The sequence below is a fragment of the Berghia stephanieae genome, chromosome 12 (assembly GCF_034508935.2).
Source record: "Berghia stephanieae isolate SIO BIC M18660-M18661 chromosome 12, UCSD_Bste_1.3, whole genome shotgun sequence".
Classification (NCBI taxonomy): domain Eukaryota; kingdom Metazoa; phylum Mollusca; class Gastropoda; order Nudibranchia; family Aeolidiidae; genus Berghia; species Berghia stephanieae.
In genome coordinates this window covers 40,783,651-40,796,664 of record NC_088371.1, presented here as the reverse complement: position 1 = coordinate 40,796,664, position 13,014 = coordinate 40,783,651, and the positions used below count along the sequence as shown (strand labels likewise).

General features: G+C 36.6%; 1 protein-coding gene across 2 annotated transcripts in view; it reads right to left on the bottom strand.

The window, feature by feature from the left end:
• Nucleotides 1-10,495, bottom strand: part of LOC144958149 (programmed cell death 6-interacting protein-like) — a 35,790-nt gene extending 25,295 nt beyond the window's left edge. The window contains exons 1-5 of one of the 2 annotated variants that reach the window (XM_078889904.1): nucleotides 10,265-10,495; nucleotides 7,270-7,324; nucleotides 6,821-6,890; nucleotides 4,770-4,897; nucleotides 1,585-1,738 (exon numbers count right to left, since the gene is read on the bottom strand). In XM_078889904.1, coding sequence (XP_078746030.1) covers nucleotides 1,585-1,738; nucleotides 4,770-4,897; nucleotides 6,821-6,890; nucleotides 7,270-7,324; nucleotides 10,265-10,467 — 610 coding nt within the window. In that variant the 5' untranslated portion in view covers nucleotides 10,468-10,495. The remainder of the gene's footprint in view (nucleotides 1-1,584; nucleotides 1,739-4,769; nucleotides 4,898-6,820; nucleotides 6,891-7,269; nucleotides 7,325-10,264) is intronic. The other variant, XM_078889905.1, reaches the window with a different exon arrangement.
• Nucleotides 10,496-13,014: the final 2,519 nt, after the last annotated feature.

Here is a 13,014-nt window from a genome sequence, read left to right as displayed (position 1 = left end):
ATATTTTGAGCAAAATATAGACCTTCACAACGTTAATTTTTGTTTGTTTTTTTGTTGTTTGTTGCTTTAGGTCTCTTCCAACACAATTGAGGTTATATGAGAGACCGCTGAAACAAAAAAACAAGCAATCTAACAAAAAATAGTACAAATATAAATCAAAATCATAACCTAAAGATATAAGCTAAATTGTAAATAACCAAGAACAAACAGGCAGAAGATTTACAGAAAAAAAAATATCCCCTGTCAAAAATACAATCACAAACCAAAGAAGCAGGATAGGCTAGTAAAGAGAAGAAGAAACGACATCACTATCGGATCGTACACCCATGCGAACATCATAGGTATATGATTCAAGGGTGATGCTCCCATCCAACCACCCGCTCACACACGGTTAATTCATGGCACTTGCAACATTTAAAATTCAAGTCGGGATCAAATCTAAACATATAGATATTGTAAAGATTTGATTCTTATGTTAAAAAAAAAGAGGGTTGAATTTGGGAAACAAAGCAAAAATCCTAAAAAAAATAGAAAACATATTCCCCAAAGCAAGTGACATATGTCAAGGTCACACCTCTGCACAAATGTCAAAACCTTCTTTGTAAATCCTGATAAACTATTTAAAAAACCAAGAAAAAAAAACAAAAGAGAGAGAGAAAGAAAGAGAGAGAGAGAGAGAGAGAGAGTGAGAGAGAGAGAGAGAGAGAGAGAGTGAGAGAGAGAGAGTGAGAGGGAGAGAGAGAGGGAGAGAGAGAGAGAGAGAGAGAGAGAGAGAGAGAGAGAGAGAGAGAGAGAGAGAGAGAGAGAGAGAGAGAGAGAGAAAGAGAGAGAGAAATTTCAATGAAGTGAACAGCATGACAGAAATATATCATGATCATCATCAATACCTTGAGTTGAAAATCTGAGAAAGTGTGTATAGTATAGAAACAGTGCCAAAACAAGAAAGAAAAATACAAAAAAATTTTTTTTAAAATCCATCCCCAAAAATTCTGCATGCCTTGACTGGGGATCGAACCCCATACCTCCTGATTACCACTGGTAATAAAGAGATCTGAGGTTCGATCCTGAGAGTCAAGGAAGGCTGATTTTTGGGAAACTTTCTTGCTTCGTCTGGCACTGTTTCACACACACTTTCTCAGACCTTTTATCGGACACAGACTTGCCAAATTAAAAACTTCAAATTTAGTCATTTTAATGTAAATTTTTAGTAATTTGACAAGGAAATTCGTAATTTCTGAAATTGTGTATGAACAACCACAATATTATTATTATTATTATCATCATTATTATAGTAGTAGTAATAGTAGTAGTAGTAGTAGTAGTAGTAGTAGTAGTAGTAGTAGTAGTAGTAGTAGTAGTAGTAGTAGTAGTAGTAGTAGTAGTTCTTCTTCTTCTTCTCCTTATCATTATTTTTTAAATTTTTTTATTGTCATTTAAGTATTACTAAGAATTAAAAATTCGTAATTTTCCATAAAATTTCATATCTGGCCATGAAATGTGTCTAAAATTCGTAAAATTACGAAAAATTCGTAAGATTCGGCATGTATGCTGACCCCAGCCCCTGCTCCCTCCCTAATTGGATACCTTGAGTTGCTTTTCTATAAATAGACTCCTGTGCCTGGGCCAGCATGATGGCGCTGAGGGCACTGAGGGTGTCAGGGTTGAGGTCGGGGGTCGGATCCTGCTGGACTTGGGACAGGACATTGTCCTTCAGGTGACCGAAGATACCGCTGGAAAGCTGCAAGGGACGAATGAAAAGATTTAAAAATTCATGAAATTAATTTTTAAAATACTCTATTCATAGCAACCCACTTTTCAAGGGGGGTCCAAATAGCTCAGTCGGTAGAGCACTCGCTTCACACACAAAGAGACCAAGATCGATCCCTGGTGCAGTCGAGATTTTATCTGACCCCTCCCCCCCTGTCCACCCAGCAGTGAATGGGTAGCTGGGTGTGTTAGATATGGTGGAAAGTACTTTGCGATAGACTAGTGTCCTATCCAAAGGATATCAAGCAATTGCTATTGTCCATTTCACGCTATAGAAACTGGGATAAACTCCAACTCCATGGGCCTCAAGGGACTATTAAACTCTCTCCTTACCAGCTAGTTTCATTACCCCAAAACTTCATACTCACCCAACACAAAAATAGATTAGTTTCAAACAGATTAGCAACGAGTATATTCTATATTTTGCTCAGAGAATTGAGCTCTGCACGACAATGTCACGTTTTTGTGGCTATAACTAACTATAACAAAATGAAATCAGATTAAGAAAAGTGCTTGTTGCATTGCAACGAATGTGACGATTTTCCTATGGGTGGTAAGGAGAAGGTTGTTTATGTTTTTATGTTTTTAAGGGTTTTACGGCGCTTGCAACACATTAAGGTCATATCAGCGCCAGTAAAAAGGAAGAAATAGGATAGTAAAAAGTTATAGAATTCAATTAAAGCACCCAAGAAAAGGTAAGACAAAGGGGAATTTGTTCAAATAGGAAACAGATGTAGATTCCAAGAGCACACCATCAAAGTACTTAGTTTGAGATCACCTAAAAGTCTCATCCAGACACAAGCACAGGTCCCAACTAAGAGGAAAACACTCAAATGTTTACAAATCATATAATATAATAGGTAAACTAAACATAATACAATGCATAACAGAGAGATGATTTAAAAGGAAAAAAATATCATCTCCCAAAACTATAACAATACATTCGACTGTTTCCCTCCCAGCCAAGGAACTCCGGCAAGGGTCAGGACAAAACTAAGTAATCTCATTCCAAGACAATGACAGGAAACAATTGGAAAACGGGTATGGGGGGATAGAAGACACAGCATGTACCTCCCTGTCCACTATGGGAGGCCAGGATCCCCACCCAGTAAGGAGAAGGTTAAGCAGGGCTGCCAACTTGAAAATTCAAAAATTCGTAGTTTCCAATGAAAAAAAAATATGGAAAACTTCACTTTAAATAGCTTTAAAAATAAATATTTTGCTCTCAGCATGATCCAAAAATGCTCCATAGTCCTAAAAATAGGATCTGAGGAGCTAAACTTTCCTTTTCAACAAGATTTATTGAGTCAAAGAGACCTATACAGCTCTGTAGCTGGAGACAAAAAATTTGTATTTCTAAGGATATTTCGTCGTACTGGACAGGTCTGATTTAAGCCCACTTTTCAAAGAGCTAAAACGGCGCAGTAGGTAGTCGAACTTGATACCTTTCAAAGCAAAGCCATACCGGTACCGCTAAGCCAAACTGCCTGCCCCTCAGTAAATATATATATAAATATACATATATATATATATATATATATATATATATATATATATATATATATATATATATATATATATATATATAGAGAGAGAGAGAGAGAGAGAGAGAGAGAGAGAGAGAGAGAGGATACAGTATTACCCCCCCCCCCCCTTCTCTCTCTCTCTTCCAGCAAGTCTGTATCAATCAAATACATTTAAATCCTTTTTTAGTCCAAACTTGACTTGTCACAATGTAAACATGGGCCGAGTGTGTGTGTGTGTGGGGGGGGGGGGGGGGGGGGAAGAGAGAGGAGAGAGAGAGAGAGAAGAGAGAGAGAGAGAGAGAGAGAGAGAGAGAGAGAGAGAGAGAGAGAGAGAGAGAGAGAGAGAGAGAGAGAGAGAGAGAGAGAGAGAGAGAGAGAGATACAGAGACACCATGCTCTACTGCTAGCTGGTCGAGCGAGGTCATAACACAACAGCAGGCCTAAGTCAATATTGACACAGGCTAGCATAACCACTCATGATCAATGGGCATATATGAATAACTGGCACACATTGTGAAAACAGCTAACGGCCATCAATGGATAAGAAAGTAGTAAGCAGCGGTGGTGATAGTTTTCAGATATTGAGTGCAGTCTTTTCTACTCCAGCTCAGATTACTCGACACAAATGTGGTGCTAGTACACTAGCTAAGGGACATAACACACACACACACATACATACAATATGTATGCAGACCCTCCCTCCTATAGATTCAAACCAAAACAAAACAAAAATAGAGAAAAACAAAAGAGAAAGCGGTAAAGAGTCTTTGATTTACACACTTTTTAAAAGACCAAATAGATTATTTTTGAAAGACTAGATCCGCCAAACACCACAAACAAACAAACAAACAAAACTGTCCATGATTTTTCTAAAAAACCACAGCATTAAAACCAAACAATAAAAAAAGAATGCGTTGTCACTTCAAAATGCCTTAGGACAGAGCCAATTTGATCAGAAAAAGCATTTCTGAATAAAATTACATTATTTATACAAATATTCCTTTCAATATTATTGCAATTCTTTGGTCTTACGGTCAGAATCAGAATGCAAAGGGAAAATGACTTGTCACAATTTGACTAAAAACTAGAATGGAGAGGTAAACAGTATTGTCCTTCAAAGCCAAGTAGCTATTGGGGGCTGGAGTTGATCCCGGTTTCTATAGCATTAAATAGACAATAGCAATAGACTTTGGATAGATGTAGTCTATTGCTAAGTAAGTAATTTCAATAATAATTCCAAGTAAAATGAATACCTGGTCGTTAACAGCGTTATCTCTGTCCGGGGAAAAATTGTAGTATCGCCTGACAGGCGGCATGTCTCATTCTGCATGTTACGTGTTGCTGTTGGTCAGGGACCCCTCGTAAAGCGCTTTGAGCACGTTTAGTGGATATTGCTCTATATAAAAGCTCAATTAATAATAATTAATCAATAACTATAAATACAAAAAATCTACACAAGTCTGTACAAAACATTACCTGAAAGAGTTTGACCGTTTGTTTGAGGCCGTCGTTGTTGTCGTGGTTTTGGACTGATGCTATCTGGGATTGAAGGGAGGCAACGTTGAACAGCATGCACACTTTCTCATAGGACAAGGCAGAGATAGCTGTCAGATGAGATGAAGATTGACATCGATGGAATGAATAAAATAATGACTGGGAACTTTGATTTTCAATACCGATAATTGAATCAATTCAAATAATTAATTAATTAATATACCCTTTGGGCATAAATGTGACCCACCGTATCGAATCGGTATTATGTCGGGATCCATTCGGTAAGGGAAATTGAATTCATAGCCACAAATATCCAACTTGGGTTTAATTTCTCTACGTTATGCTGGAGTATAAAGACTATTTCTTGCATTGCAAAATCTTCTAAGCTCCAATTTCTCATCAATCTATCTTTAAATTCACTTTTTGGGGTCTGAATCATCCCGACATAATACCGTTTTGAGACGGAGGGTCACAAATTTTGAATTTAGCATAATTTTTTATTTGACAACTAAAGCCCATCAATTTTCATCAATTCTATCTCAAAATTAAGTGTTGTGAGTATCATGAGATCTCAATTGTCACAACATTGAAAGTCTAAATGAAATAAAACTGACTGTGGTAGAATTGAATAATTGTTTGTTCAGACACTTACATAATGTAAAGAATAAAGTGTATAGTAAATACGGAATAAAAGTTATTATGGGTTCATCTTGTGGCTAAACTTCCTCACTTTTCAATGTTCAAACACCATCTGAAACCCTAATGCATTGAATGAATCTAAAGTACGTATCTCCCTACCCAGGTTGACAATAATAATAATTGAAACTGAAGACAGATTAATCCATAGCGTCCAACTTTTCAAAGAGCTAAAACAGGATGCCCTAGCGTACAAAACCGTAGTGGCCCAAAACAGTGGTGTGTTTGGATTATTGTACAATACATGCTCTGGTCCTTGTTTTAATTTGCTGGTCAAAAATCAAAATCCTGTGACATGTGGTGGTCATTTCCATACACATTAACAGTCCAATGTTTTATTCTTTAAATTATTCTCAGATTACCAAATCGAGACAGAGATATTTGTTCATCATATTCTCACTCATACACTCAAAGACACTGATACCTGACCTCCCATAGTGGGCAGGGGGGTGCATACTGTGTCTTCTATCCCCTTATATCTGTTTTCCAACATGCTTTCTGTCTTTGTCTTGGAATGAGATTACTTGGTTTTGTCCTGATCCTGGCCAGATGCCCTGGCTGAGAGGGAAGCAGTCGAATGTATAGTTAGTTTTGGGAGATATTTTTTTCATTGTAAATCATCTCTCTGTTATGCACTGTATTATGCTTTCTTTATATTATATATGATTTGTAAAACATTTGAGTGTGTTCCTCTTAGCGGGGACCGGTGCTTGTGTCTGGATGAGACTTTTAGTGATCTCAAACTAAGTACTTTGATAGAGTGCTTTTGGAATCTACACCTGTTTCTAATTTGAATTCCCCTTTGTCTTCCCTTTTCTTGGATGCTTTATTGTAATTCTAGAACTATTTACTATCCCATTTTCTTCCTTTTTACTGGCGCTGATATAACCTTAATGTGTTGCAAGCGCCGTAAAACCCTTAAAAAAAAAAAAAAAAAGAAGACAGATATTTGACGGAAAAGTCTTGCTGCTCCTTTTTTCTATTGTCGGGGTCATGGATAGTTCATACAGCGGAGTCACGACCTCCACGGCCAGGCGGAGATGTTGTACCAGTAAGGTCACGGGTTCTAGCCCCCAACGCTGCCACAAAGTTTTTATTCTCTGTTGTCTTCTGGTACTTTCCTACTCACTTAATTTCTTTTCATTGTTTACATTGCAATTGCAACACTGCAGTAAAACTGATTGCTGGGATATCTGTCAAGTTTTTTTTGTTTTTGTTTTTTTCAAGAGAGACTTTTATGATAAATATTCGACTAAGATTAACAAAGGGAAACAAGTATTTTTGTTTTTTTTTCCTTCTATTTTATCTGTAAAATAATAATAAAAATAATTAATCACCCAAAGTTCTTTTTCCAGACAAGAAGGACCCCTCGTCAAAGGCATCTCTCCATTTAAATTGAACACGGTTCTGAAATAGGAAGAAACAAATTAAAATAAAAACCCATTGATTGAGACGATAGCATTGACTGATCACATTTATTTTGTATTGTCTATTTTAAATTTATTACTGAATAAAACCTGACACTGATTGATTAAATAATAATAATAATAAAAAAGATCCATTCGGAGTTTATCATGAGTTGATCACAATAGTCTTATTCTATTTAAAGCACTCGGCTGTTATAGATTAACAGATTGAATCAGCCTTCATGTTATTGTGAATTGAAAAAACAAACAACAACAACATACAAAAAAAACCCAACAAAGACAAAAAAATACATACACACACACACACAAAATACCCAAACAGAACAAAAAACCAAAATGCAGTCTTAGTCCTAGTTTACCTGATTTTCAGTGATGGGGAGTTTATCAGAAATGGCCTGCAACTGGTCGTAATATCTGAAATATAAAATATGAGACCAGATATATTCCGAATAATAATTTTAAAAAGTAGTTCTTCTGAGCCGTTAGGCCGGGGAGCCAGAATTTATCCTGATTTCACTATAACTGTAACATGAAACGGACAATACCAATTGCAAAGCATATAGCAAAGTACTTCCCACCAGGTCCAATAGTAATAGACCTAGCTACCCATCACTGCTGAGTGGAAGGGGGGGGGGGGGGTAAAAAAATAAATCAATCTTGACTACCATTGAGATTGATCTCAGTCCCTTTGACTGTGAAGCGAATGCTCTACCAACTGAGCTATCAGGGCAGACAAAGCTGAAAAAAGCCGACTGTTGACTCTGGTCCTGGGATTGTTTCATTTCCCACCGAAACTCTTCTCTCTTGATTAAAAAATAAAACCCATTTTGTCTTAATAATTCACAACGTCAGTGAATGTCAGTTTAGTCTGTTCTAATTCTGGTGCTTGAATATGAAATCTTACGTGTTGAAGATACCATCGATCATCTATTGTGATAAGTCAGTCTGACGAATACTGTATTTTTAAATTACACATTCATGGTTTGATTTTTTATTATATTATTATAATTATTAGTTGATATAGTGCCAGTATCCACAAATAGTGCTCAGAGGTGCTTTACAATAGTTTTTTTGGTATCACACAAGTTTCTCACACACACACACACACAAACATTTTGTTCGAAGTCCACATAGAATCACGAAAAGCAGAATGAAAATGATTTGTATTTGTTTATTTTATTTACACATGGCACCCCATACAGTGCGATATTGTTGCATGTGCAGAATTGTGACTGGTAGGATATGGCTGTCACTCTCTCATCCCCTGCTGCTGCAAAACACGTAGTTCTCCAATTTTTACTATATATAAATCATCAGTCCTTCTCAACAGTTGTAAGCTCAGTATGGCAGACAAATGACAAACACCTTCCAATGTGGCAAGATGGTTCAGCCCGCCCAAACATTACAAATGACATTCTATGTGGGCAACTTTAACCACTTTAGTTTAGCATCTTTTATACTTAAATATACTATTTCTCCTGCAGTCCTATATAATTTATGGATAATTTATTAACATAACTTTTCAGAAAGGAAGTGTTAATTGCCAAGGAGTGAGTCCTTGGTAGTTGACGGTTCATCAACTGCCATGGAGTCAAATTGGAACTCTTCAGCTGCATGTGGTGATTTCAGTCGAGCCTCGATTTGCGCGCATACGAATCTCGAATCACATCACTTTCTACTTTCTTCCATGCCATTCACTCATTCCTTGTCAATCGTTGTGGAAAGGATCGAGTCAAAACTTGTTGGCATTTGTTTTTAATTATTATGTCTTTTCACGAATTCCAAGACAAGTTAAAATAATATTAAAATCAAAACAAAAATTGCTGTTGATTTCGGATTCAGCAAAAAAAAAAACAACCCAGAAGAATGAAGTGGCAAATCCCTGTCAAGTCCTAGATTAAAAAATAAAAATTTAAAAAAGTAAGATTTCCTTTTTCTAAAGGAAATATACTGCACATCGTCTTAATAAGGAACAATTAACGTAAAACATTTGTGCAACAAGATCAATCCGTGGCAGTTAATTCTAAATAGTTGACGATTTACCAACTGGCAAGGTCCGTGACAAAAAGAGGAAATATGAGAGAGAGAGAGAGAGAGAGAGAGAGAGAGAGAGAGAGGGAGAGAGAGAAAGAGAGAGAGAGAAAGAAAGAGAGAGAGAAAGAAAGAGAGAGAGAGAGAGAGAGAGAGAGAGAGAGAGAGAGAGAGAGAGGAGGAAATGACAGAGAAATACACACACAAAGGAAAAAATGGCACAGGGAGGGAAAAGAGAAAATGACAGACAGAAAGAGAGATAGTGTGTGAGAGAGAAAAAAAGAGAAAATGACACAGAGAGAGAGAGAGAGAGAGAGAGAGAGAGAGAGAGAGAGAGAGAGAGAGAGAGAGAGAGAGAGAGAGGAGGAAATGACAGAGAAATACACACACAAAGGAAAAAATGGCACAGGGAGGGAAAAGAGAAAATGACAGACAGAAAGAGAGATAGTGTGTGAGAGAGAAAAAAAGAGAAAATGACAGAGAGAGAGAGAGAGAGAGAGAGAGAGAGAGAGAGAGAGAGAGAGAGAGTAAAAGAGAGTATTAATTAATATTAATAACATCACTATATGTGGCAATACATCACTTCGTGACACTTAAGGTACTCCGTGGCAGTTAAAAGTACACATGCGTAGTTGATGAACTGACACGGTCCTTGGCAATTGACGATTTGACAATTGTCAAGGTCCTTGGCAATTGACGCTACCTTTCAGAAATCATGAGACTCAACAATTAAACTTTTTTAAAGATATTATTAGCATAAAATATGTATTGTTCGTGTGTGTGTATCTGTTTAAGAGAGAGAGAGAGAGTGTGTGTGTGTGTGTGTGAGAGAGAGAGAGAGAGAGAAAGAGAGAGAGAGAAAGAGAGAGTGAGAGAGAGAGAGAGAAAGAGAGAGTGAGAGAGAGAGAGAGAGAGAGAGAGAGTGAGAGAGAGAGAGAGAGAGAGTAGAGAAAACGTCCTATTCTATTTAATTTCACACAATTACTTATAAACTTAAACTAACGCTGGAGGTTTGAGTTTGTTGTTTATGATGATGATAATAATAATATGTTGCTTTGTTATTTTGAGCCTTGTCTGGTCCTGGTACTGGTACTGGCTGAGTGCTGATGTTCCCTTGGGACGGAAGTAAGCAAAAACATTCGTTTACAGCAGCAGCGTTTTTATTTTACTTTGAAAATAAAAGCAACTGTTTCTCATGGCTCAAATTTGAAAAGACCTTAAGTCGTCGTTTGTCGTGTGCCCCACAGGAGCACAGAACCTTATTCCAATGTAAAAGTGACTTGAGCAAGTCAACTGAAAATTGAAAAGAAAACCAAAACTCACCGGTACAGGACGTCCAAAGCAGAGTCATGTTTGTCCACAGACTTTGTAATCATGGAATTCCTGAGGTTATCAAACTCAGGCAATGCATGGTTAATAACATCTGGGTCTGCTTGGGTAAATGTATTTTTTATAAATCCTTTTAAAGGAGCAATAAGATCAACTTTGTATGTTTTCTTTAGTGGAACAGCCAGGAACGACGCCATCTTGAAATAAGGTGTTTGATCACGTGGTATGTGTGCTATTTAAAGACTACTACATCATGACGTGACTATGACTCAAGAAAAAATGAAACAAACTTTCGCAACTTCAAAAAATTAACCTCGACAATAAAAACCCACAAAATGTGCAGAGAAGTAAGGTACCCAAAATAACACACTTATTCTAGGCCATCTGTATGAATAAGAAATATAAGAATGACATGAAAAGAAACAGAAAGTTGTCATAAGCCCCGCCCCCAAATTTCGAATCCACTGTTTCCAAGAAATTGTAAAATCTGAGGAATTTCGGGATAAAAAGGTTTGAAAAGTTATAACTCGCAGGCCATAGCAATACGACATCGCAAATTCTCTGCATGCAATATCAAATTTCCATGAGCAAGACTGATAACTGGATGCAAATTATAGGCTTATTGATTAACCAGCTAAACTAACGAACTCTTGAAAAACATGTATTTAAAAATTTGGCCATAAAACTGGTTCTTCCAATATCGTCGTATTAATTAAATTACCCTCATTATGGCAAAATCTCTCAGATCTGGTGCTATAAAGAAGACCTTGCGAATTCCCAGGTTTGAGAGTTTTTTTTTGTCATTATGAGAGTCATTTAATTTGATCGGTATTTGGAGAACGAGTTTTCTGGCCAACTCTTTAAATACGTGTCTTTCCAGATTACGGCAGTTAACCGATTAACCATAGTTGATTATGAACAATGTTTGAGTAAGTTTACCTAGTATTTAAATCATATCAAAATTGTAACATGGATGTCCGACATGTTTTAAATAATACAAAATAGTAACACCTAGTGAATGGAGAATCCGCTTTTATTACATCTAAATACATGAATACATGAAAAAATGAATGAATAATAAATTAAATAAATGAATCCGTAAGTGAATAAACAAATGAATAAATAAATGAATAAATAGATATATATATAAATAAATAAATAAATAAATAAATAAATAAATAAATAAATAAATAAATAAATAAATAAATAAATAAATAAATAAATAAATAAATAAAATGAATTTTATGGATAAAGGGAAACAATCCTTTAAATATATAACTTAAGTAAATTAATTTTCAGTTGTTTCCCTTAGACTGTTTTTAATTACTCGCTGGTACCGTCAAACGGAATTATGTCGGGGGTAAAGGAGATTTACAAAACAAACAAGCAAACAAAACAATACAAAAAAAAAAAAACTATTAAAAAACATCTAAAAACAACAAGAAAACAAAAAGAAAAACCAACAAAATGAAATAATTTAAAAAAAGGTACAAACCAAAAAAAAAAAAAAATAAAAAAAAAAAAACACAAACAACCCAAAAAACAAAAAACAAATACAAACAACCAACAAAAAAAAAACAACAAAAAACAAAGAAGAAAGAAAGAAATAGGACCAAAAAATAAAGGGACTACAAAGTTGAAATGACGAGAAGTGTGAACATTTATCTTTATTTATTTTTGTTGTTGTTGCTAGGATCTGGTTTATCAACTAGTATTTATTCCCTTCCTCAGTAAAACATTGAAAATCTTGACCCAGGTCCAGCGAGCCCTTTATGGTCAGTTTAAGCTGTCAATGCCTCTTTAAAAAAAAAACAAAAAAAAAAAAAAACAACAAAAAAAACCCTATAAACTCACTTTAAAACATCTAAACCATTTCCATTTTAATACCGTTTGAAAGCGATGGGTACATAATAGTACAATTATAAATGCGCTTTAGATTGTAAGACCGGAAGAAACTTAAATCACAAAGACAATGAAGAAATAGAGTCTGGCGAAGAGGACCTATAAGGACCTGTGCTGGAAACAATCCATAAGTATCCATAAGTAAGTATCCATAAGTAACACATACACATCTAGTATTTTCATTGATATTGGAGGTCCCGAGAGCTCAGTATGTAGAGCACTCGCTTCACACTGAAATGAACCTTGTTCGATCCTGGATAAAGTCGAGATTTTTTTTTCTTCTAGGGTCTCCACCTAGTCCTGTCAGCAGGATATTCTTGGTGTCATCTCGAGGAACAGACAGACCTCTGTGTTTTAGGTCCCTCTCTACAGTACGTCTCCAAGTCTCCTTGGGGCGGCCTCGCTTCCTCTTTACTTGGGTTGTCCATCGCAGAGCCTTTCTCATCAGTGTTTCATCAGGTCTGCGACAGACATGCCCCAACCATAGGGACTGAGATTAGCGGAAGAGTAGCGTCCCTTGATTGGACGTCACCCATAGTCTGTGACGGCACCGGCGGAAAAGTTATTAGAGAGAGAACTTCATGTTGGTTGTGCGCATGCGTCTCTGGACCTCGCGCCAGCCAACAAGTCAAAACCACATAGGGAAACTTCTCCGCGCATTGCCATCCTTTGGATAGGACGCTAGGCAATCGCAAAGCATTTTCCGCCAGATCACTATAGTTGAACAGGGGGGGGGGGGGGGGGGGTCAGATAAAATCTCGACTGCACCCTGGATCGATCCCGGTCCCTTTTGCCTGCGAAGCGAGTGCTCTACCAAATGAGCTATCGGAGACCCTCGTCAT